The sequence below is a fragment of the Cyanistes caeruleus genome, chromosome 3, assembly GCF_971803275.1.
Source record: "Cyanistes caeruleus chromosome 3, bCyaCae1.hap1.1, whole genome shotgun sequence".
Taxonomy (NCBI): domain Eukaryota; kingdom Metazoa; phylum Chordata; class Aves; order Passeriformes; family Paridae; genus Cyanistes; species Cyanistes caeruleus.
Genome location: NC_141703.1, coordinates 101,508,849 through 101,535,311, shown reverse-complemented (window position 1 = coordinate 101,535,311; position 26,463 = coordinate 101,508,849). Strand labels below are relative to the sequence as shown.

General features: G+C 40.0%; 1 protein-coding gene across 4 annotated transcripts in view; it reads right to left on the bottom strand.

Annotated features, from left to right (window-relative positions):
- Positions 1–232: 232 nt before the first annotated feature.
- The window catches only part of JAM2 (junctional adhesion molecule 2), a 46,399-nt gene continuing 20,168 nt past the window's right edge, over positions 233–26,463 (bottom strand). The window contains exons 2-11 of one of the 4 annotated variants that reach the window (XM_086883401.1): positions 18,139–18,204; positions 17,350–17,397; positions 15,240–15,353; positions 13,613–13,765; positions 10,684–10,889; positions 8,403–8,505; positions 6,937–7,044; positions 5,939–5,954; positions 5,160–5,193; positions 233–4,241 (exon numbers count right to left, since the gene is read on the bottom strand). In XM_086883401.1, coding sequence (XP_086739527.1) covers positions 4,209–4,241; positions 5,160–5,193; positions 5,939–5,954; positions 6,937–7,044; positions 8,403–8,505; positions 10,684–10,889; positions 13,613–13,765; positions 15,240–15,315 — 729 coding nt within the window. In that variant the 5' untranslated portion in view covers positions 15,316–15,353; positions 17,350–17,397; positions 18,139–18,204 and the 3' untranslated portion in view covers positions 233–4,208. Of the gene's footprint in view, positions 4,242–5,159; positions 5,194–5,938; positions 5,955–6,932; positions 7,045–8,402; positions 8,506–10,683; positions 10,890–13,612; positions 13,766–15,239; positions 15,354–17,349; positions 17,398–18,138; positions 18,205–26,463 lie in introns of all 4 variants that reach the window. The other 3 variants (XM_086883402.1, XM_023943825.2, XM_086883400.1) reach the window with 3 other exon arrangements.

Sequence of the window (26,463 nt, the reverse complement as noted above, 5' to 3'; positions counted from 1 at the left end):
TCAGAATGAAACTACATATGCAGTCTACAGAAAGGGAGATTCCACTTTAGACATTGAAACACTGCTTGAGCTTTAATTACAGGAAGTTTTATTTTGTCAGCATAGTGAGTTTACTTCTGCACAGCTACACACTTTGGAAGTGTATCAGATTTGCCAAAATCATCTCTTAAGTCCTAGTAAACCAGAATTGCAGGAAAAATTGAGCCCTTGACAATGATTGAGACACAAGTAGTGAGGTCATCTATGAAATTTATTTGAACAGATTGTTCCAAGCTGCAAGAGTGAATCCTGTATTGCTGCATGTACATATGAACAAAATGAGAAGCTTTCACACAGAACTAAATTGAACATACAAGCTAATCTGTAAGTTTTTTTGGGGTTATTTTTTTTGAAATGCCATCACAGCTAGGTTGACTAAATATTGGCAGTTTCTGTTTTCAGCATGTAAGACATTGAAACAATATTTACAGAGCAGAGGTCAAAAGATCTCTTGGTGTTGTGGTTTAACCCCAGCTGGCTACTAGGCATCTCACAGCCTCTGGCTCACTCCCTGTCCCCTCCCCCTATGGTAGGGAAGGGAATTAGAAACAAAACTCATGGGTTGAGATAAAGCAGTTAAATAATTGAACCAAAGTAATAGTAAGGGAGAGAGGAGAAAACCTGAGAAGCACAAGTGATGCACAGCCCAAGTGCTCCTCACCATTTCCTGACTGATGCCCAGCCTGTTCCCCAGCAGCAAATGGCCCCTCCAGACCAACTTCCCCTCATTTTATATACTGAGCATGATGTTCTTTATCACTTTGGCCAGTTCAGTCAGGGTCCTGGCCCTGTTCCCTCATGGACTGAACACTTCACAGGCAGAGCATCAGACAATGAAAAGTGTTTGACTCAGGGTAAGTACTGCTGAGCTACAACTGAAACAGTGTGTTACTGACATTTTCATACCAATTGAAAAAAACCAGCTTTGTTCCAGCTACTAGAAAGAAAATTAACTCCCAGCTAAGACTAGAAAAGTATCAGCTGCTTATTCCATAACATGTCATGCCAGATCCTACACTTTCCAATACACCACCACCTTTCCCCTCTTATAGATGCACACACAGATACCATTTCCTTAATCTGTAGACAATCCCTGTGGAAGTCCATTGAATTCATTTAGTCCATGACTTTTGGCTTATGACAGTCATGACTTAGGACTGTCATAAAGTTTTTCAGGGCAGGAAAGAGGGTGTCTGGTGTTGGATTGTTGCGTGTTGAAGCCAGTTCTGATTCCATCACTGCTCTGCTTGTCCAGTTACATTAAAGTTCATTCTTAATGTGGCTGTGGAAGGGGAGTTGGGTTCCTATCCTCAAAGCTGGAAGGGTGGAGACAGGCACCATGAGGTATCCAGTGCAATGATTGGCATGCAGCTGGCACAGAAGTGCCAGCTAATACACAGCATTACACAGCAACTGACATCACACAACTCGCTGGCTATTCAATCAAATCCACTCAATGCACAAACCAGACTCGCCCATCCTCCCATCTTAACAAGCGTGCCCACGTCCTTGAGCAGAAACAATCCCACAAATGAGTTTGCCTGTGCCCAAGGCAGGAATAACCCAGTTTGTCTTCCGCAGCACATTTTCCATGTGCCCTTCAGGAACTTTATTCCCTTCTACAGTACAAGTTTTGATTGGGCAGGGCCAGCCACTTGGCAGACCTAGGGCAGACTCACCAGGTAGCCTTTGCCAATATGCATCCCAATGTTTGAACGTCCCCCTACCCATTACTCTCAGGGTTGTCTTAACAGTCCGTTGGATCATTTGGTTTTCTCAGCTGGTTCATGGCACAATAAACCCAACAAATGCCATGTTCTTTGGCCCAAGTGAGTGTTTTCAAAGTATTTCTAGTTTAATCTGTTCAAAGGCTTGGTGTTGCTCAGGGCTTCATGTGAAATCATTCTTCTGAGTCACCTAATAAAGAGGGCTTACAATGAGACTAGTTTGGAAAATGCATTTTCAAAAAACCCACAACATCTAAGAGCTTACTTTTTGAAGAAATGGATTAGAATTTCTTTCCATAGGATCAGGGGTAAATTCAGCCCTTCCACTCTGCCTGGGAAACCATCCACTGGAGATGGGAGTAGCAGCTTTCCTGGAAGAACCCCCATTTGGGATTGTTTTCCTTACAATTCATATACCCGTGTCTATAGGGTCAAGGTAGGTCTTCCATCCCAATTATTCATGCCCTCTCTGTGATCTCTTAGCTAAATCCACAGGGTATCCCATGGTGTGTACCTTCCATATCCTTCCTCTTGAGCCAATGTTTAGTGTCATTAGCATGGGTCTGTAGAGGTGGGAAATAGAGCATACCCTCTTTGAACTGCTTAATCTCCTGGGACATCTTATCTGATAGTTTATCCACGGATGAGATGAGAGGAAGAGGGGCTGTCTTCAAACTCCTAGAGATGGCAAGCCACTGCATCCACAGATGGTGGTGTGATGTCGATCCAGATTAACTTTGCCAGTGGGTTGGTGTGTACTCTTGATACACTCTACAAACTTCCACCACGTGGGTCATGTGCTGAGGAATTGGTCTGGATCTGTGGGGAACCTTGTATTGTCCAGGTCAAAATTAGTCTCTACACAGCTCTAACACAGCTAATTCCCTCAAGTATTGGATATCTTTCCACACTTGACAGGAGTCACTTCCAGAGGCTAAGGACTTGTCTTGTGGAATCACCTTGTCAATGCCTGCTTTCTTAGAAAGCGATTCCTACCCTCTAATTCCAGCCTGTTAGCCCGATTATCCCAGCATCAGAGCAGCCAGGTGGTAGTATGCTCATCAGGACAACAGCTGAAATATTTATGTATATCTTGCAGCTCACTCAGGAATAAGGATTGAGTGGTTGCCTCCTGTGGCCTGTCACTGAAGTTTGTGTACGCACAGTATGTCTTGGTGGGGTTTCAGTAGCCACAGATTGTTTCTTAACCCTAAAGAAGGCCTGAACCATATGCAACAACATACTGATTGTTACCAAAAGGACCAGGTTGGTTTCAAGGGTAGTCACAGGATATGCAAAGTCTTTAAAATTCTAGAATGCTACTGTAATCATCCTGGAGGGGAAGGAAGGTGTTTTTCCCATGAGTTGGCTCTCTGAGGGTAAAAGGCAGTAGATGTAACTGTGGATAGTTTCCACCAGATGGCTCCCAAAGGACGGCAGGGACACAGGCAGGCTCATGACCAGCCATTCTATCATATCACAAGCCAGTACAACACTGAACAACACAGTGATAACCTTAGCCCATGCCCAGGGCAAATGAATCAATATGGTAACCAGCAACTATTAAACAATACAATGAAGGCTTATAACAAACTTGTTTTAACATGCTCTAGTCAGATATGCTTTTATCTCAACCTTTTGAGTCCCATGTTTGGTGCCAAAAAGAACTGCCAACAGCTCAGCCCCATGTGGCTGCTTGCTCACTGTCCCCAGTGGGAGAACTAGGGAAAAAAGTAAAACCAATGGGTTGAGAGAACAGCAATTTAATAATCGAAACAAGGCAAAATAAGATACTAATAATACTAATGACAATAACAACAATACAATAATATGAATTGCAGTGAAAAGGAGAGAGAGGAGTAAAGCTTAAGACAAGTGATGCACAACAGTTTCTCACCACCCACTGATTGATATCCAGCCTGTCCTGCAGCAGCAGTTGGGTCCTCCTGACCAACTTCCCCAATTTAAATACTGGGCATGATGTTCTGGTGTGGAGGTGGTCACCAAGCACCACGTCTGTTTGAGTTCCAGAAGTGTTTGTACAACATTCTCAGTCACAGGGTATGATTCTTGGGGTGTCCTGTGCAGGGCCAGGAGTTGGACTTCATGATCCTGATGGGGCCCTTCCAGTTCAGTTTATTCTATGATTCTGTGATTCTATGCATATCCCTTTGGACAGCTCAGAGCAGTTGTCCCAGCTGTGCTCTGTCCCTGCTTCTTTTGCACCTTCTCACTGGAAGACCATGGACATCTGAGGACTCCTTGACCTGGAGTAAGCACTACTCAGCAGCAACTAAAAACATCAATGTGTTATCAACTTAATTCTCATATTAAATTCAAAACAGAGCTACTATGAAGAAAATTATCCCAGCTGAAACCAGGACACTGATACTTTTTTATAACAAGTAGTCATTTGATGTCCCTCACAGAGGCCAAAATCTTCTAAATAACAAAGGACTTGGTATGCTTGAAATCCTAAATGAAACAAACAAGGTTACATAAATAATAGTTCAAAGATTTTAAGCCGGTTAATATTTATTGAACATTTCAGAAAAAACTAAGGCATTGAGCTTGACAAGAAATGTGTCTGACACACTGTTATTAAATGTTTATTCTTTTCTGGGATGGGAGGTCTACAAAATGTACTCTACATAGAAGTAGTAACCTATTCATAAATACAGCATCTGATTTTTAAATGCATTAGAAATAATAAACAAATACCATAGCTCTTCAAGGCTTTATCCTTCTCACTCAGAGCAAATAGATAGTTGGTCTCAGGAAGTTTCTTATATACATACTAAGTCAAGGAATAAGCTTATACAATTTACTATGTTTTGTTTTGATTAAGGAAATGGGTGGTGTTCAGGGATCTTTTAAGGTTATATCAGTATTACTCATGCTTCTTAAAACTCCTAATGTCTTTAAACTGTAGATAGTGATATTAAGTCACTCCTAGTTGAAGTTTTACTTAGAACTCTATTCCTTTTGCACCATTCTGAAAAGCTGGAATGATGTACATGTAGTTAAAGCCCTTGAGCCCACGCAATGAAATGGGGGTGGATGTAGTAAATTCAGCTTCCATATTTAGTCAAGTCTTTTGACCCACATTATTCTTAAAAGAGTTAGGACCCCATCTTTCATTTGCTGTCTTTGACTGTGTCTCAGTTAATCAATACGTACGAGAAGATGCAAAGCATGGAGCAAGGTGCTGTAGTTGTGTGGCACTTGAGAATATGCAATAGAAAGCTATAAATGCAGACAGAGATAAAATATCTCCAGGTACTGGTATGGCATAGCAGGTGTGAGGAGTTTGTGTACATGTGCAAAGACATTACAGATCTAAGGAAGATATCTAAAGCTTTTAAAACACACTAGTGCACACAAAAGACTTGCCTTTTCACTTGTAGATTGATAGTTCATCTTCTTTCTGTTAACAGAGCAAGAAATGAATGCAGGTTAAATAGTGGCTTTTCTGGTGCTGGGTTTACCCCTTTGGGAGCCTTATATATGAATGCATTTTTCCAGATTTCCAGCAATCCTCAGGGTTTTTTCCCTGTCTCTTAGAAAAAACTTACCATAACAAATCCATTGAATGTTTTTAGATAGCAGTCATTATCTCATAAACCACTGCCAAGCCTTGTCTTTTCAAGCCTTCCAGCTATACTTTTTGTCTAGCTCATGGCCACAACTAAAATAGCTTGAGGAATTCTGACTTACTACTAATAAATTTGAGTGAAATAAACACATACCAAAGGAATAGACCAGACACTATCAGAAAGTTTCTACCAGTTATGTTTTTACAAAACACTTCCTGAAATAACCTGTAGATGTGGGTATGAGAGCAGTTCAATTTGGTTCTCACTGTCTTTTGTCTAGTTTGAAGAGGAAACACACAGAAGCCTATAGCTGAGTTAGGGGTGTAAGCTACTATGTGAAAAGACACATCTTTGTGTATTTACTACAGTAATGTAACGATTTACTTTCTGACTAGCACACTGGTTTCTAATAAGGAAACCAGCTAGTGTATAGGATCAGGTTTATCTCAGCGTCAAGAAAGCTATTGCCCAAGAATCGTGTTAGAAAGGCTGTAAAAATCATTACAGTTACTGAATCACCTGAAACATAAATGAGGTTTACAGTGATTTATGTACTACTTGCATCAAGATACTTACTGGGAAGAGCTTTCCTCTGAAAAAGAAAGAAAAAAGGAAAATAATTAGCACAAGAACAGTTCCCTTAGCTGATTTAAAGTTCTTTGAAATAGTTATTCCTAGAATATTCAGCACTTCTGTTTCTAGAAGGAGTTTCTGAACCAAATGTCTCTTTTTGGTGTAGTGAGTTTAGGCAGAAGAAAGATTAGGTTGCTTTCAAGGGTAAATGAAGCTCCAAGTGAATTCTAACAAGCAGCTCTGTAGCCTCTGGTACTTTCAGGCAGCTGACCTTTTCAGACCCCAATATTTGCCATCCATTGTTGCTGTGCTCAACCCTACAGGTACCAATGTAAAGGCTACAGAGAGGGTTGCTGGCTGTCAAGCTTTTTGCAGCAATCTCAAAAAGCAAACTTTTTCCATGACCCAGAGAAAGACAGTTAATCTAGTTTCCCTTTCATCAGAACTTAGCTGTAGACTAACTACAAGGGCAGTAGACTAAAATTGGTTTATTTTTATGTTGCACTTCTTAGGCATTCCTTATCAAAACTAGGGTGGAGAGGTTCCAGGAACCAGGGTCTAGCTTGTTGCTTTCCCTAGGTTGTTGTTTAGTAGCCTTAAGAAACTTCACAAACGTCTCCATGTCATTTTCAAAGTACCTTTTGCAGTAGATGTTGGCAGAATAAAAACATCTGCACAAAATGTTGCTGTTTTAATGCTCTCCAGCTTTAGTACCATGGAGTTAGAACCTTCATGGAAAGGAGGACATGTCATCAGAACCATAAAATTATGGAATGGTTTGGCTAGGAAGGGACCTTAAAGATCATCTAGTTCCAGCTCCCTGCCATAAGCAGGGACACCTTCCACTAGATCAGGTTGCTCAGGACTCCCTCCAACCTGTCCTTGAACACTTCCAAGGATGGGGCATCTACAGCTTCTCTAGGCAAGGGAGAGTGTCATGGAAACTCTGCTAAATAAAGACATTTTTTAACACAAGGAAGGAGTGATTTTATTCTACTTACTTGCAAAGTAGCCCTTTTTTTGGGCATAGAATACTCCAAGACCACATAGTACCATCACCAGAGCCACAAATACTACAGCCATAATGATACCGCTTACATTAAGGTCATCTGTAATTATAAAGCAGAAGTCCAATGTTCTAAATTGTAACAATGTCTACTGACTGGATTTTTACCTAACTACCACAAGCATTTTTTGTATCTACAGATGGTCTTTGGCCTAAGATACATATATTAATTTGTAACACTTAGATGTTTTTAAGGAGTAAAAAAGTAGTAATGTGCCACAGCCACTTTGACAGAAGTTCTTGGTACACATCAACTTTTAGTTTGAGTCAAAAAGTAAGGAAATAATAAGGACCAAAGGATACATATTCCTCATCATACATACTCTCCAGATAAGTATTACCCAAGTCATATGTCTCTGAGGAAAAATATCTTAAAATCTTTGTAAGTGTTAAAGCAAGTTTCTTCATATAGTTAATTTGCTTAACACAACTGAAATAGCTGATAGCAATTGGGTTCCACTTCTAAAGAACTCTTCAAATCAGTTATTTGAAACGCAATGATTTTTTAATTTTTAAATAGCAAGGCTTTTAAAATACAACACAATAAAGCTGAGTTGCCTGAAGTTAAGCTTTACACCAGCCTACTGAAACATCTGGCCATTTTTATTTTGAAGGTGATGGCTTGAATTCAAGCACGACAAGGACCACACCCATATCCTGATATAATCACTTAGAGCTTCAGACTATCATCCATTGTAGGAAAACCAAAATTATCAACAAGCAGAAACATTTTCATTGGTTTTTGTTATGTTTCCAATTACTTATTTGGATTCTAACTCAGGCATATACATAATACTGAGATTCTATCTCAGTAGCTTGGGGAACATTTGCTCATAATCCACCAGGAATGCATTGAAACCCATGACACAGTGATTTTCAGCTAAGTCCCAAGAAAGCACCATGTGGAACTTTGCAATTCCATGTACTGCTTTATGGAAGATTTGGACAGGATCTTCTCTGCAGTAGTTATTAGGATTTGTTACCATTTGTTTTCCTATGGTATCTGCAAGAACCAGTTGTATATTTTGCAAAAATCTTCATGCATTTTGGGTTATTACAGACTGTTACATTAAGATTTCCGATTAATGAATCCCAAAAGGGAGGCTTTACATAAAGAAAACACCCCAGTTAACTGGCACACTCTTCTGTAAGCCTTCCACAAAAGCTTTTGGAAATATTAACAGTCTTATATATAGGCTGATGCTTTTCTGTGAAGTTCAGTGTTTAGCAATCTAAAAGCTAACTACTGTGATAAGGAACTTAGTATTTCTCCTCCCTGCAAATGCCACAACTAAATAAAAATATTTAATTCAATCTGGTCTTAGCTTCTTAGTTGCACCATGCAATTACATAAATCCTACTGCAAGACTGTTTTCCACTACTATTTTCTTTAACACATACCAACTTGCATTCTCTTCACGGAGCATTTCTGAGATAATCCAATCCCATTGGAGGCTTCACAGAAATACTCTCCAGTATCATTCTTTGTAACTGTATTAAACAGCTGTTAAGAAAGAGTCCAAAAACATTATCAGAACAGGGAAAAAAATATTTCCTATTGGATAGAAATGCTGGCATGTCAATGTGTGTATTTGTTTGTTTTAAATAAATAAAACCTAAAAAACCCCTGAAGGCAAGTAAGAAATTCAGGTCCATTTCAACCTTGTAACAGCTCCTTAGTCACATCCCTTGGTCCTTCTACTTGTTGCCTAAGAGATTCCTTTAGATGGACATTTAACTAAGTGGAGTGTATCTACAAGGAAATTAATTTTCAGTGGATCAGAACTTTCCAATAATATCCACTTTTTAAGATATGCTCTAATTTCAGGATACCTGAAATCAAACAGTTTGTTCATTTTATCAAAACAACAACCCCACTAACTGATCCTTCAAAAAACTTGACACATATTACTTAGGATGCATTATCAGCTGAAATGTTTTGGAAGTAAAGAGTTGTTTGGGTTATTCTCAACCCTCCAAAAATACATTTTATGTCTTCCAACAGAGAAATGCTAAAACACACTATTTATCAAATACTACTACTGTAAAAATGAAAATGAGGAAGTGAGACTGTAGCAGGACATCTCCCTCCACCACAGAAGAGCTTAGCTCTTGCTTGGTAGCTGGTGCAATAATTCAGGGCATCTTGCTCTCACATGAGCCTCACATGATCCTTGGTGAAGTAATTAAATTAGGACAGCTTGCTGTGTAGTGAATTATTTCATCATCATGGGATTGATGCTTTCAGCTGACAGTAAACATCTTCCTGGAAGCAGATGTGGGAAGACAAGCTGGAAATTCTGACTGACATACACTTCACTTTACAAATTATAAAAGCTACACCATATTTTCACAAAGCAGAAATCTTCTGCACATTCCCTGAAAATGTGTGGGGTCTTCTCCCCACAGTCAGGATGCACTTTGTGGTTACTCTCCTAGGGGCTGAGTGAAAGGACTCTGTGTATGCTATTGGCAATTCAGTGGTAAATTACGTTGACTCCTAATCTATACTATTTTTTTGCTAGCTATGATATAGGTACCTTAATGTTGTGCACTGTTTTATGTAACCTATTAGTAGTTCTTTTATTTTATACTGTATAATAAGTAGCTGTTTAAGGCCTCTTGTCTGTTACCTTTTGCCAATTCAATAAGTAACTCATTTTTTAATAGACCTAACTGTCTATTCTTAAGAACTTGCAAGCCAGAGCGATTTAGGTGCAGGTCACCTAAGTAGAGCTGCTGCCAAAAATCTAAGGCTAAGGCAGGGCTTGTCTAAATCTCTCACTCGATCCGTAACAAAGAGATGGATAGAGATTGACCTCATGTCAATTCCCGTGTTTCTATTTTTTTAATCACTAGACTTGTTTACTGTTTCTTTTTAATGTATGCCATACTTTGATATTTTCAGAAGGGATTAGTAAGTTTGAGTAGTTCACCTGATTCTGTGATGTGCTGAAGGATCCTCAGAACATCTGAATGCTTAGTCATATTTCAGTTTCCATGTTTGATTTTTCACGAGTAATGTCTGTAGAACAACTCTTTACTTCTTAAAAATCTCAGCACCCTAAGCAGCATCAAGCTCTTTTGAAGGACCAGCTAATGAGGGAAGCAAGAGAGACAGCTAGTTCTGAAGGAAAAGAAACCCAACACCACAACCCACAAAACAAACTACAACTAAAATGAAGAACTAAACTTAATTACAGTCCCAACTCATTCCCACTGACTTCACAGATCCTGGATGGGAACTTGTAAATGGCACTGGATTGCAGAGAATCTGTACTGCCCTGAGTGCTGCACTCCCCCTGAAGTGTATGAAGCTACTAGTCCACATTTTAAGGTTCTGTCAAATATAGTTCTGCTGCCATACTGAACCTCATTCTCACCTGGCCCTAGTTTACCAGCTGACAATATAAAATTTGTCACGTATTTCTAGATTCTCAGTTACCACTACTGCAGCCTGGCACCTCACCCAATTTGTGTGTATCACTCAATGTCTATGGCTTGTCACTGGTTTGAGGCAGAAACTACCTTCTACATTTCTCAGCACATATTTCAGCATGACACTGTCCTCCAAAAAAGACCTTGTGAGCTTTTGGATTTAGACCCCTGTGCATCATTGTACTGAACAGTAAATTTGGTCTCCTTGATAGCTGTCTATGACAGAGTTGGTAATTACACTTACCAGAGTGCCAGACTTTTTATTCATGGTGTAAGTTATGTTTGCTTCTCTAGCACTGCCTGTTCCTGTCTTCTCCAGCAAGGCAACACCATTCTTGTACCACTGGTACTCAGATGGAGGGGAGCCCTCGGTTTCCTTACAGGTCATCTGCACGACCGTTCCTGTCATTGCGGAGCTGGGTACCTCACACACTGGAGTAGTCGGAGCAACTGGACAGTGAAATTGCACTTGTTACACATGTACTTACACTGTCCACATGTGTCAGAGACTGAAATAGTTCATGCCCCAAATATTGATATAAAGTTTTGCCTTTTATAACAGTAACTATATAAAGAAGCTACAACCAAAGAAGCCTCCCTGAAGATACCTGACTGAGACTTTGGACTGAAAGTCAAATTGCTGAGATTAGATAAAGGGAAAACCCATTCTTCAATCACCTGAAACAAACAAGTAAACAAGGAAAATAATGCGAGCCAAACCCAGAAGCTGTGCTAAGAGTCATCTCTGGCTTGCTTTGGGGTGGGGGAGGCTGTAGCCCACAGACATGTTTGCTGTGAGCAGTTTTGCACAGATTTTCCTCCCATCCAAGGCGTGGGGATGAAGGTTCAGTGTGTTTTAACTTCTGCTCAGGGGCAGTGCATCCATCCTCCCTTACACAAACTGGCTGTAGAATCCCCAGCCTTGGGAAGGCCACATCCATGAGACATTCGTGTGAGAGGCAGCTGAGGGGATGCCTTAATGCATCAAAGAACCACCCAAATGCTCCCCAGAGTCATTGCTGAAACTTTGCACCAGAGAACTGCATGTGCTGCAAAACACCCAGAGTCTGTTCTAAGAGACAATGGAAAACTCCCCCTTCCCCCAAGGGAGGTGCCTGGATTTTCCTACCTAGCCTGAGTGTATATTACCAATCAGATTCTATGCTTTTGCGAGGGACCTTCACCACCAAGAAGACCAGCTGGAGAGGATCAATGAAACATCATTTGAATCCACACAGTGGTGGTATTTTCCTTATTCTGTCCCCCTGTTAATCTCTTTCTGTCCCCCCCATCTATTTCCTATTTCTCTTTTCTCTCTCTCTATTTCTCTATTTCCCTCTCTCTCTCTCTCTCTCTCTCTCCTATTTAATATTAAATAAACCCCATACTATTGTCATTGGCATATGTCTCGTTTGCAGCTTAATTCAGGCAGAGGCATTTCTAAGAACTTTAGTAATGGGATCAACAACAGTCTGGCAGTAATTGTGAGGAGGTGAGTACTTGTGCACGTTTGATAACTACCACATCAATGAAATGAGGTGCAGGAGAAAGGCTAGAAGGTACAATCCTGCTACTGAGAGCACAGTAAAATTTATGAGTTGCTAAAAATGGAAGAGGTGCTTACTGCCAGCCTCCCCCCACCATATGCTCTGTCATCCTGTCTCAAATCTGTGTACTTTCATCCAACCCCAGAGAGTTTGTTTCACTTAATTTCTTGTATGGAGCCTCTTGTTCACAGACAGAGATGGAATAACTCAGAATCTGTAGTTCAGCAATTGCCCCCTTCCCTGCTCTAGGATTTTAAAACTAGTGAGGAAGTGAGGAAGACCAAAAAGAGTTTTTGTATAAAAAAGGAGTAAATTTTTGAGAAGTGATTGTCAGAAAGATTAACTGAGACACTGGCAGTCATCACAGGCACTTTGTAAACCCCAGTCTGAGGACCAAAACCAATTGGTTACTGCATTTCAGTTTAAATTAAAAATGAACATTCCCTCACACAGATGCAGGAGAACTGTTTGTTCCTTCTCCTATGGAGATGAATGTCTCTTTTTTGATTTTTAATATGTGAACAGAAGAGAAACTTTTTTATTTTTCGGTACTTAACATTATATAGAAGAAAAATAATGGTGAAGAGGCATCCATGGAACATTAAAAAAACAACTGACACCTTAATTAGTATTGATAGTTTTTTCTTGGTTGATTTAAAAATAAAAAGCAGAAATAAAGAAAATCAATAGTAATAGTAATTCACATTAACTTTCAAAAAGGTTTGTAAGCAACACAACATGCCCCATCCCGCTCTTTCTCCCTTGGCCTCCAAGATTTCAACTTTAAAATAAGAAGCCACATTTAAAACAGGAAAGCTATTGAGAAAGTAGAAGAAAGAAAGAGTAAGTGGAGTTACCTCATTGTTGGCGCTAATCAGAAGTTCATGCATTTATCATCCTTTATGAAGAACTTAGAGACTTTACATATAATTTTTAAAGACAAATTATTATTATTTTTAATAGGACAAATAAAGACTCTTCAAATACAAGTATTTTCTTTTGTCCCTGCACAGGTAAAAAAGGAAAACTATTGGCCTCTACCACTCATCCAGTGGGACAAATACCAAACCCAGTGTGAGAACAATGTGCTCAGTATTCACTTTTCCATCCATTCCCTAACTGGGAAAGAAAACAAAGACCCATAAAGAACAACTGCTCCCCAGCAGGCACCACCATCTCTCCTGTAAATAAAGTCCACTGATTGCCAGATCTCTGGCTGTCATTGCACAGAAACTCTCTCCTTCCAAAACCAGGAGGAGACTGTAGCATATTAGAACGAACTTCTGCTTATGAATATTTAATAAGTGTTGACAGATGCTGACTTTCTAGTGCCAAACACCATGATCATCTTATCCAGATTCTCAGTCACTGAGCAATTTCAGTTTTGAGAACTGAAACTTACTTTGATATAATAAAACCCCAAGTTATGTTCCTTTCTAATGCAAGTGTGACCTTTGCTAAGCTGTTTTGTGATGTTGCAGAATGTTCATGTGCAGGTGTGTTTATAAACCTAGCTCAAAGAAGACCCAAAAACCCAGAAGCCACAGACTATGACAACCCTACCTTCAACATCCCAACACTGCATCATCCAGTTCCTTTAAAAAGCCTAAGTAATAAAGTTTGTACCCAATACTGTGAGAGTAATAGTAGCCTCTCCCAGGCGTTGCCCCTCTTCGCTCTTGGCACTGATTTCACAGCGGTAGGTCCCAGAATCCCTTCTAGTCACATTCCTAATTCGGATTCCTGTATTCAGCATCTCTGCTCGGCCTCGAAGGTCACCTTTAGGGAGAACAGACAGACAGGTTTCTGCTCTTTGCTTATAGAATCATAGAATCACAGAACAGTTTGGACTGGAAGAGACCTTAAAGATCATCTTGTTCCACCCCCACTGCCATGGGCAAAGACACCTTCTGCTAGACCAGGTTGTTCCAAGCCCCATCCTGGTCTTGAACACTTCAAGGGATGGGGCAGCCACAGTTTGTCTGGGCAACCTGTGCCAGTGCCTCATTACCCTCACAGGGAAGAATTTCCTTTATATATTTCCTCTGAATATCTAACCTAAATTTCCCCTCTTTCTGTCCGAAGCAAACATCTATGGCTCACTGGCTTATTCTGAAATCCTGTAATATTTCTTGATATTTTATGTCACATTGTACATGAAACTATTTGTTAACAGTGTTAGTCACCTATCAGCAAAGAGCAATATATAATCCCTTTCTCAAGACACTATGAACCTTCCATTTAGTCAAAAAAAACCACCCTCAATGCAAAAAAACTCCATCTGCCATACATTACACAGGTGGAAGATGGAATGCATTTTTCTGCAGGTGTTTCAATAAAATATGTATAGCACTAGTGACTGAAAGACATCTCTTTCCACTAGAGACAAGGCAATCACTAACTTAATTACCTTAAAGAAAAAGTTGTGAGACCACAGCAGAGTATTTGACATTTTAACTTGGCAAGAAAAACTTGATGGATTTAGCAAAGATATTGCCATCAGACTTCTTACAATGAAGAAGTTTTTTTAATTCTACAGCTTATTATGAAATTCAAGTTATATGCACACATAGAACCATGAGTTCCAGTGTTTCTCTAAAATAAATATATGCATAAAAACCCCAAGTTCACCATCAAGGTCAACTCATCTGCAAGTTCTACAAACTAACGAAATTTCTTCGCTTTTATTTTATTTTCAACATTCACTTATTGTGTACAATGTAACAGAGACCTGTACATTCTCCAACACACAAAGCTGAGGTAAGTACTTTTCAGAACATGAAAAGAAAAATTCTACTTCTGAAAAGAATACAAGTAATTTTAAATATACAGCTGAGTTTATATTTTATGTATATAAAAAATGCTGCATTATTCATATCTAAGCCTCCTGCTTTACAGGAGGCTCTAGAAACCTCTTTTTAGGATAGGAGTGCAGAGCCTGCAGCAGTTTAGGGGAGTTTGCATCCTCATATAATTTCATTGTTGAAGAATCCCAAGGAATCTGCCATGCCATTTTTCTTAGTCTTGAATTTTACTATATTTAACTGCATTAAAAGTTAACTAATAATTGATGATTTTATAAAGAAATGCCTTTTTTTCCCCCAAAGAATTATTTTTCTCAAAAGGACAGCTCTTCTATATGAACACTCAAGAGCCTCCTTGTTCAGTCTTATTCTTGATGATGTTCCCCAAGAAAGAGTAAATAGCTATGCTAGAGAACGACATGTTAAACCATCTGTTTGTAGTACTGTACCTGTAAATTCACTATTGTAGTAGACAAATGAAACTCCTTGAGATTGGATTTTCTTCCACTCTATTCTTAAACTCATCCCTTTTGAAAATTTGTGTTTGCAACTAAGAATAGCCTCTAAAGGGAAGAAAAAGAATGAAGACAAAAGGGAAAATTAGAGATTTTAGTATTGCATTGGTACACATTCAGGATCCATTAAAATTCATGTTCCCCCTTCAAGAGAACTTTACAGTCAGCAATGGCCAGATCTGTTTCTCAAAGTGATACTTCTCCAGATTTACACAAACACAGTGGAGAAAAAGAAACAAGTATACTTATATTTTATATTATATTCTTATATTATTGTATTATTATATTATTACATTATAATAATAACATAATATAATAATACTATTATTATAGTATATTATTTATATTTAATATTATTTTATATTTAATAGTATATAATTATATAGTATATTCCTATACTTCAGTGGCCTTTGGGTCAAACTTCAGATTCTGGGGACTAGATATTTCCATGCTGGATAGGGTTTATTACTTTCCCCATCCAACATGGGAATATCTAGTTCATCAATTACATTCTTTATTACTACCCTCATTTTAGCTTAAACATTTTTGAGCAGATCACCCCTAAAAAAGGGACTCTGACCCTGTTATGAACATATTTTCTGAATTACCATTCTGAATTCAGTATCAGTAGTTTTTCTGTTTAAATGTATAACTTCATGGAGATTGAAAATATTCCAATAAGACAGTTAAAGAAAAAAATGCAATACAGACCTTGCTACCTGTAGGCTACTAATTTTCCAATACAGGCCACATATCCAGAGCAAAAGCCTTTATAGTTTTGACATGGCTTATCTAACTCTCATGATGCAAATATGCACTGCTCAAACATAATCAAACACCATCCTCCTTTCCACTCTCAGCAAATGAGGCTGAAACGCAATTAAGAGCTACTGATAGATCTTCTCACTTGCCCTTCAGAGTCTGATTTCCTAGGTCTGCTCTGAAAAGAAACAAAAACCCAGAGAGGTCGTCTTGATGATATCTCACAGGGGAAAAAAAATATCCAGACTTGAAAGAAAAATTGAGACAGGAGGGCATTCCTTGCCAGAAACATGTTACACATGCACTGGCCGTTTTGAAAAACATATTGTGCACTCAGGAAGTCTGAGGTTCCTGACTTCAGATTAAGTGGATGGGTGGAGGCTTCCTGAATCTTAAGATTTGCTAGTTTCCTTCCCATTTTGTTTTTGTGTCCTTCTGACAAAGAAAAACCATAATTCAAGCTCAGCTTGCTTTTGCTACTGGCCTTGTGACAACTGGCTCGTCAAATGAACTGGTCTCTATTAGCTGACACAGAGACATCTCAGCTGAAGCATTCTCAGTCACCTCTCTTGAATGAGCTGCCCCTTTCTTGCATGCCACGTGTTTTTATTTCAGAAAAAAACCCTAGCATTGATGCCCACCCACTAGTCTTATTCAGAGAAAATGAATGGATGGAAGGAATGAAGTCAGAGAGAGGTATTTTCCAGAGCTGGTGCACTTGACTTGCATTAAAGTAGACTCACAGGATACTGTGCATCAGCACTGGTACTGCTAGACCTGCAAAAGCCCTCTGGAATCTTGGAGAGATCTGCACAATATTTAATTTGGATTTACATCTGGTCTGGAGGCTATCATTGGTGATAGAATTACAGAATATATCAAGATGAAAGGAACCCTAAGGATCAGTGAGCGTAGCTCCTTGCTCCTTGCAGAACTACCTAAAATTAAACCATGACTGGGAGTGTCACCTAGATGCTCCTTGGGTTCTGTCAGGCTTGGTGCCATGACCACTTCCCTGGGGACCCTGTCCCAGTGCCTGACCATCTTCCTCTACAGTAACAGGAATTAGAAGAGAAAAGGAAAATGCATTTCAGACCAGCTGCACTCAGTGGAACAACTGTCTATCAGCCCTACCATCCTTTAGTGCTGCTACACATGGAGAACTTGGCTTGGCATCTGGGCTGTGCTAAACTGATTTAATTCAATGTATAAATAACAAAAGAACAAAATGCAAGCCATATACCATATAAAAAGACAGAACCTAATCAAGCTTTAATATTACCTGAAGCATTTCTCTCTGCTTTTGCCTGCCTTGAGCTCTAAATGTATTCTGTCAAGAGAAGAATAATTAACAGAAGTCCAGATGACACAGAGACCTCTAAATTATTAATTACCTCAAGAAGATGAATGAGATTTAAAGCTCAGAGAACAGGGTTTCTTTATTCCAAATTCCCACCTCTCTCCACTCCAACCAAATTCAAAAAATAAACCCACATAACCCATAAACCTCAGACTACAGTATACCCCTCTCTCATCCACCCAGCAAACAGGTTTTCCTCTTTGCCTCTGTAAGTTCCCCACCCCAGTATTGAAAGTAATTTGCCATTTTATATATGACACATACATATATAACTATGTAAATAGCCACTATAGCTACTGACAAGTAAAAATAGCCATTAAATTATTGTTACTTATAATTAGCTAACTTATACCTGTTCTCTCTAGTCCCTCACTTTTCTGTCTTGTAAGATATTTAATGTTTCTCCTTTCCATTGGCTCCCATAATATTGTGTGTAAGGAAACCAGGCAGAAGTTACAGGACTGACAAACAAGTCATAGAACCATAGAACAGGTGAGGTTGAAAAGGATCTCTGGGGAGCACCTAGTTCAACCCCACCTTGAGTAAGAGAAAATAGGGACAAGACCAAGATAACACAGAATCAGTGGAGAGAGTAGGCACAAGACCCCTTGGGAAAGAGGAAGACAACCTCAATAGCTGCACAGGTTCTGTATACAGTTTGCATATATTATGTATATATTAAAAATTATCGCAACAATGCCCATACTGTACCCTTAAATTCCTCTGCTTTTACATTTTTGTTATCTGTTTCAATGGAGATTCCAGACACATCAGGATCTGCAAGGGGACAGCAAAAAAAGACAATTCAGCAATAAACATTTTTGATTTCATATGTGCTTCAGCAGCTACAAGCAATATTTTTGAGAGCTCCTCACACTGTACAAGTTAGACACTGCCTATGAGAAAGAGTACAAACTGAAAGCTAGACCAGGGCTGTCCTTGAACAGTTCATCTCTTTTCTCCAGGCTCTGGCATATGTAAAAATAAGTAATGTTTATTTTTTTACAATAACATAATTATATTTACATGTAAGAAGTTCTATATAAACACTAAACATTTTATATTGGGGTAATGTCTCAGTCTGTTTATAACTGGGAAGATATATATTAATCCATAAGTGTATTTTCCATTACATTCTTATTTCAGGCATACAAGTTTGTGGAAGAATACCACTTACAGATTCTACAGGGTAAAATATATGTACAGTAATTGACAATTATCTCCTGTTCTTGTTGAAATGGGAAGGAAGATAATCAAGATTTATCTAGTTTTAATTCAAAAAGAGAAAAAAAACTCCCCATACACTCCTGGATATCTCATCGCTGCATTCCACTAAGGTGGAACTTCAGGGGGTTCTTTTAAAACAGATGACCAAGGGTGGAATTAAGTGAAACAAGGCAAGTATTGTATCTGAGAACCATTTATGGGAAGTGTTGCTCTGCTAAGAAAGAACAGAAAAGACAGAAAAGGAACAAAGAGAAGGAAAAAGAATGGGCAGAGAAGGAGAGAGGGGGACAACAGAGAGAAAAAATGGGAGTTTCGAGAATTTCAGTGTGCTGTCAACATCCAGCTGGCAGGTGGCATGTGCCCATGCCCTGCTGGGGGGAGCCTTTGCAGCTCTTGGAGCAGAGGCACAGCTCCTGCATCAATGGGTGACCAGACACCAGGTGAGTGGGTGCTAGGGCAGAAGGCGCGGAACCCTGGACAGGGTCATGATGGGGATCATGGTGACAGGCTAGATCAGCAACAAAGAGCTGGGAGCAAGAACAAGGCAGGCAGGGACGAAGCAGATAGGGCATCAAGCAGAAGTGCAGGTAGACAGGACAGGCAACAGCTGGAGCATATGAGGGAGATGAAGTGGTAGGGCAGGTGTCTCGGTTTGGAAGACAGGTGCCTGCTAGGGAGGGCAGGAGCCTCCCTTGGAATGAAAATGTAGACACCCTCCCTCCAAATTATTATAATTTTGAAATCAAGGGGCTCTCAGGCAGAGATCTGGGGACAGGAATTACAGTTCTTTACCAGTGTGTATAACCAGGCACACAAACAACAATAACTACAGCATTACCAACAAAACAGCAGCAGGGACCCCGTGACAGCCTTCTGGGCCGAGACGGGAAGGGATGGAGGAGAGGCTTTGCTTCACAAACCCCTGGGGCAGTCAGTGCCGGTGCTCCTGCAGGGCTCTGAGGAACACTCAGCTGGAACAGCAGGGATGAGCTGAGATCCTGGGCTGGGGGATGCTGGAGGTGGATCAGCAGCTCCACGGTGGTGGCTGGCATTGCCACACGTCCCGGCAGGACAGGGGGTGTGAGGCCACCAACAAAGAGGGAAGAAGGAGAAGAAGCAACAGCTCTGTCTGGGTGATGGCGAAATTCCCTTCTCCCCGCAGCAACAGCTCCAGCAAAAAGTGTCATCCTCTGAAGCTGAAGAAGCTGCCAAACTGTCCCCAGCCTCCCCTTTTCCTGCACCCCTTCTCCCCTGGGCCTGGCCGAACTCTTTGTGTTTCTCAAGCACCCACCAAGTACCTGCGGTCAGGTTCTTCCCCCCGAAATTAATGGGTAAAAATTCCACAGGTGAGCCAGAACTAAAAGAAGGACACACCTAACCCCCAACAGCAGGACACAGGAAGTGGTCAGCAAGTGTCCAGCCAGGGAGAGGGAAAGCAAGTGAGCAAGGGCAAGCAAGGGCCAGTGAAGGCAAAAATGGGGGCACCTAGAACCACCCAGTCAGGGCAAAATAACAAAAAGCTCTGAAGCTTGTGACACAGTTACTTTTATAACTCCTGGCTCCTCCCAAGTTCTGCAATGTTGACAGGAGATCATCGGCCCAGTCCAACATTCCACTGCAGCTCATTACCCTTTCACCATCTGTCTGGAGAAGCTCTTTGGAGGTCAGTATCCTGTCTGGTTTCCTACTGACTGCCTATGATATGTGACATGTGAGATGGCTGCCAGGCAAAGTCTCCTGAGGTATGGGGCTTTCCATCTTCTCCTCGCTGCCTCCTGCAAGTAGCACTTCTTCAGCCTCTCTCCCCACACCTCTGGTAATTTCAAACAATATTGAGACAGAACTCAAAATTAAATTGGTTCCTTACACTCATGTATTGGGAACTCTGGAATTTCAGACAGAACAAGTGAAATAACCACTAGACCTACTCCCACCCAGCTACCAGGAGCTGGTCACAAGTATTACAATTAGTCCATGTTAGGCTAGCAAGTGCTTAACAACAGCTGAACACAGTTCTTAACACGGGTCTACTTTTTTTTCCCCAAAAGCATCTCAAGTTCCCTTGATTTAGTTTTGAAGACAGCACAGACACTTCTAATGCAGTCCATTTCCTCCGTCTGCATCAGCCAACTGAACAACTGGTGTAGAGGGTATGGACAAGAACTGAGAACATGTTTCCATCAACGTTTAGAAACTTGACTTGGATAAGAACAATTTTCTTTTGACTGATAGAAACTAATAAAATAACAAGATTAGACTTTCTTAAGCACACAGACCTCCTTTGTCCATCCCTAAATAATTTCCCTTTCCCCTTTTTAATGGGAAAAAGAGCTGCACACACCCCACCAGATGAATATCTAGTCTTCACCTGAAGACACAAACAAATTAACAATCTCTTGATTCTTATGGCTTTCTTTTAACAGTTGATTACTTCTGTTGAAGTTAGTGCCTCACTTCTGCCTTGAGTGAGTCTATTTGGGCTTTCAGTGCTCAAAGTTAACACGCTGTTTTCTTTATGTGAAGATACCATCATAGAAACTTAGAATGGTTTGTGTTGGAAAGGATCTTTAAAGGTCATCTAGTTCAAGCTCCTTGCAAATGAGCAGGAACATCTTCAACATGAGTAAGTTGCTCAGAGCCCCATCCAGCCTGACCTTGAATGTTTCCAAGGATGGGGCATCCACTATATCTTTCAGTAATGTTTCACCATCCTCACTGTAAGAACTTTCTTCCTTCTATGTAGTCTGAATCAACCCTCTTTTAGTTTAAGCCATTAACCCTTGTTAATGTTAACACATAACAGGCCCTACTAAAAAGTTTGTCTACATCTTGTAAGTCCCCTTTAAGTACTGAAAGGCTGCAGTGAGGTGTTCCCAGAGCCTTCTCTTTCACAGGGTGAACAACCCCAATTTTCTCAGACTATTTTCACAGGAGAAGTGTCATATCCCTATCACAGTACAGCTGGTCCATACTGGACAAGGTGAATCTGACCATAACACAAATCCAATTTGGCTAGCCTAGTTCATGCCAGAACAAGTCCCTGGATAAGTTACAGGGGACCCTCAGCCATCCCCATTCAAGCTTAGTTGCAAGCACATCACTGGCCAGAGATCTGGGGTGAAGAGAGATCCCAGCCAATGAGCTATCTAAGCACAGGAGTTTTGAACTGACTACATAATTAAGTTCCAAAAAAACAAACCAGGCTGTTTTGTCTGAGGATCAAGAGGACTCAAGTTGTGGATTTCTGTGTGCCACGACCAGCACGTAGCAGATCCCCATGATCATTTTAGTGGCCCTCTGGACAGGCTCCAACAAATTAATGTGCTTTCTGTGCTGGGACTCCAGAGCTGGATGCAGCCCTGCAGGTGGGGTCTCACCAGAGTCAGGCAGAGGGACAGAATCACCTCTCTTCCCTGCTGCCCATGGAGCTCTGGATGCAGCCCAGTACACAGGGGATTCCTGGGCTCCCAGTGCACACAGCCAGGGCATATCCACCCTCTCACCCACCAGCACCCCCAAGTCCTTCTTGTAGGGATGCCGTAAGTTTTAGCTTTTATATTTTTCATATTCTGTGGTGCCTAGGTGTGTGGTTTTAAGCTTCATATTATTATAGATAATAACAATATTAATACTTAATACATAATAATTAATACTAATGATAATTTGTATTAATTGTTAGTGAGCTCTCTTCACAGAGTGGGTGGACAAAACAATTCCTTTTCTAGCTTGATACCAAGGATATTAGTTACAAGTTTCAGGCCCAAAGAATAAACAATGGTCGACTGAAGAGAGAACACAAGAAGGATGGGACTTCAAAACCTGAAGTAGTGATTGGACAATTAACCCTGGTAAGCAGATGCACCAAAACCTATAAAAATGTGAGACCTCGTGACCAGTTGTCCATTTTGTGACCATTTTTGGGTCCATCTTGGTTGTAACCCTGGCCAGGCTCTTGTACTGCCCAAAGTGTATCCTTTAAGGCCTTTCAATAAATGCCTGCTTTATTCTTAACTCTGCCTAGCCTCTGTTCTAGGTCAGCCTACTCCAGGCATCAGTAGGGTTGCTTTGGATCTGTTCATCCCCCAGCCTAGATTGGTACTAGGTCTGACCCAGGTACAGCACCTTGAACTCAGTCTTTTTAAACTTCATGACATTCCCATGGGCCACTTCTTGAGCCAGTCCAGGTCCTTCTGGATGACAATCCCATCCTTCAAGTGTGGCAAAGCACTACTCATCTTGGTGTCATCTGCAAATCTGCCAAGGCTGTACTCAATCCCTTTGTCTATATCAATAATGAAGACATTAAACAGCACTGATCCCATAGACCATAGCAGCCTGTCACAGTTTTCTTCTCAATTAAAGATCATCCCACATGGTTTAAGTCTGGCACAACAGAGGGAATTCTTCATTCATTCTGTTCCTATGGCCTTTTTCCTCCTTAATTTTCTAGGGTTTTTTTCAGTATCCTTTAAAAATTACCGTTCTACAAGTATTTACAACCACTGCCTCTGAGTCATGGAGCAACACTCAGAATTGGTATCTGAGACCCTGGCACTGTAGCAAGAGTTCAATTATTCATTCACTGTATATTGTGGTGGGTTGACCTTGGGTGGCTGCTGGACACCCACACAGCTGCTCTCTCACTCTTCCTCCTCAACATGACCAGGGAGAAAATAAGATTAAAAAGGTCATGGGTCAAGAGGAAGACAAGGAGTTTAGTTAGCAGTTACCATCATAGGCATAATAGACTAAATTTAGTAAAAAAAAATTAAATTTACTGCCTGCTTAAAACAGAGTAAATGCAGTAGTTTGCAGTAGGGATTGAGCTTCTCTCTGCTGTTCCTTCCTCTGCACGCTCTCCCCTATTCCAGCATGGGCTGCTTTCTATAGGTCACAGTTACTGCCAGGAGCCTGCTCCAACATGTATTCTCTGTAGTGCTTTCTAGCTATCTCACATCCTCTTCCAAATACATGTCCAACAATTCTTGTGTTTAAAAGAACACAGCCTCACACTGACACTATAAAGTGAATTTTTATGAGTGCACATTACCGAAAGATCCAAATTATCTGTAGCTATCCTGTCTATATTATATTTCAATTTTATCAACTTATGTTACCCAAAAAGAGTTATAATCAGAAATTTATAATATGAAATAAATAAGACATGAAGAATTCTAGCAATGACATTTACATACTCTGGGAATACTGAAATAGCAAATAAACATTTGCACTATAAACAGCACTTAGAAATTTTTTCCACTCCTCCAAAAAATAAAACTTTCCTACAGAACTTTAAAGAAAGAAATGTTTAAAGTCCTCTATATAAGCCCCCTCACATCCTGTTGAAATTGGAGGACCATTTCTCCAGTCCCTCCCAAAGCAATCATTACTCTTGCAAGTCCACACACAGCTCAGCTCCTTGTTTTTGTTTAGGCTTGGTCTAGAATAGCCTGAAGGCAGTGAGTAATTTTCTTTTTAACATATTAGGTCCTATTTAGACTTAATGTCTGTGACTTTTACCCAAACCATGTTTCTAGAACAATATCCCTCTTCCCCCATATTCTAGATGCCAACAGTTAACAAATCACATTTATCTCTTGAAATAACAGCTTCCTTCATGATGGGGAGAAGCATTTCATTCTAAGACTCTGACAGCGGTTGTTATAGATGGGTAATGTGATGGTTGTCTCTCACAAGGGATGAATATTCTGTGTAGGTTAAGAGAAGTTTTACAGATGTATAGTTATGTTATCGTGGTATGTTCTCCCCATAGTCCACCTTCCCCTCCTCCTCATATTGTTGTCACTGGATGGCCTTGATAGTTGGGGCATTTGGGGAGGGTCTGTTAATAAGAGGCATGGCATGGCAGCAGCTGGCCTCAAATCAAGATGTAAGAAAGTGATCTCCACCAATGGATGGTTAAGGAGTTGGCTGACAAGACTTCAGGAGGGGGCCAAGGATATAAAAGGTAGAGCATCCATTTGGTAGACGAGGACATGGCAGTTTAGTTCCATGTTCCCACCGCTGCTCTTTCTCCTTATTCAGTCTTTGGTTGTATTTTGTATTTTGTTAAGGTTTAATAAACCTTTAAAATTTTAAAAGTGTGTGTTGTTTCTCACAGCAGCTAACATTTGACGACATTTCATAAGGAAGCCTTTCTAGGTCTCCAATGTGTGGCTAAAACCATTTCTAAATTCTTGGCACATCAACCTCTTCTGTCTGGACACAAAACAGCTCAAGTACATGCAATTCACCACTGTATTACATTCACTGTTTCATGGGCGTGGAAATTTCTCTTCTCCTCATTAATAGAGGTGTCATGCTCATGTCATGCTGAAAATATTCACAGAATATGAAGCCACAAAAGGAAAACACATTTTACGTCTTCTGGGACAGGACCATGGTATATACTTTCCACTATGGAAGTCATTACAGAATTACTTTACTTTTTTGTAAATAAAAGTACTACTATTACTTTGCTTTTTACTGGGAGCTTGCAAATGCACAACGTTTCCATATTTACCCTTATATCAAGGGATTTATAGAATACATGAAGATTCTATTATGCAATACAATTAAGTAGAAAATATGAGAAAGAGGGGAAGAAAGGGAAAGAAAGAAGTTCAGCATAAACACAGCCCTCCTCCTTACATACACAAACCACACATATACATGACCCTGTGAAAAACAGAGTTCACTCTTTAGAATTTTTAGAAGTTTAATAAAGGATAAAAGGACAAACAATCCAGTGCTGGGTGCTCTTGGCAAATAGCCAAAGAGCACTGAAGTAGCTTAAAATCATGTTCTATATATACAGTTACATTGCTGGGGTTACATGCATATTCATTACACTATACATTATTCAAATATTCCTTTGAGTTTTTTATGTTTTTACTGTTTGGTTTTAACTTCTGACTTATCAGCAGGACATTCTGTAAATTAGGTCCATGTATTTTATTTCTTCCTGTAGTTTTATCCTGTGGGTTCACATTCACTGATAGTGCCAATAGAGTTGATAAATCCTTCCCAGATACTTATGCTCTGTTTTCTGTCACTGTTATCACTTGGAGAGGCCAGTCCACAGATGTAAGAAATAGCGTAATTGCTTTACACTATTCTCTGAGTTAGTTACACAGAAGTATTTTAGCCTCTATTGTAACATTTTGCTAAAGCCTATGATACTTTTATCACACTTCTATTAATGTGAATTATACAGTGCATACATAAACTGACAGATTATACAAAGCAGTTAAAAGTAAATATAAAGTTGTACTATATCAAAATATTTGTGATGCAAAAAGCTAATCTATTAATGCAAAAGCCAACATTATTTTATCATCTATAACAACCCTTTTCAAGAAGCTATAAACAGTAATGTAAGGTGGTACAGAGACAGCTGACTATATTAAAACCATTATATAGTCTGACCAAGCAGAAAGATGGGAGAGGTCCTTAAAGCTAGAGCATCTCTTCCCTTAGACATCCTTCGAGAAACGCCTCTGCCAAATATTCAGAATCCAGATCTTCAGCTTTGGATTTTAATTCACCATATAAAGCGCAATAGTGAATAGATGACATATTACTGTACCAGTAAGCCTTTTATTCAGGCTGCTTTTTAAAGACTGGGGGGGGGGGGAAAGCTGCTTTTACATGTCAGTAACTATACTTGTTTAGAAGTAAACTCCAAAAAAACACACTTTCCGTTCGATAAACACAGCTGTAAACTGAAACTACTGTAAACTGAAGCTGGACAAATCATTAAGAAAAAAGTACTAGTCAAATCAAATCAAAAGAAACAGTGTGCCCGGA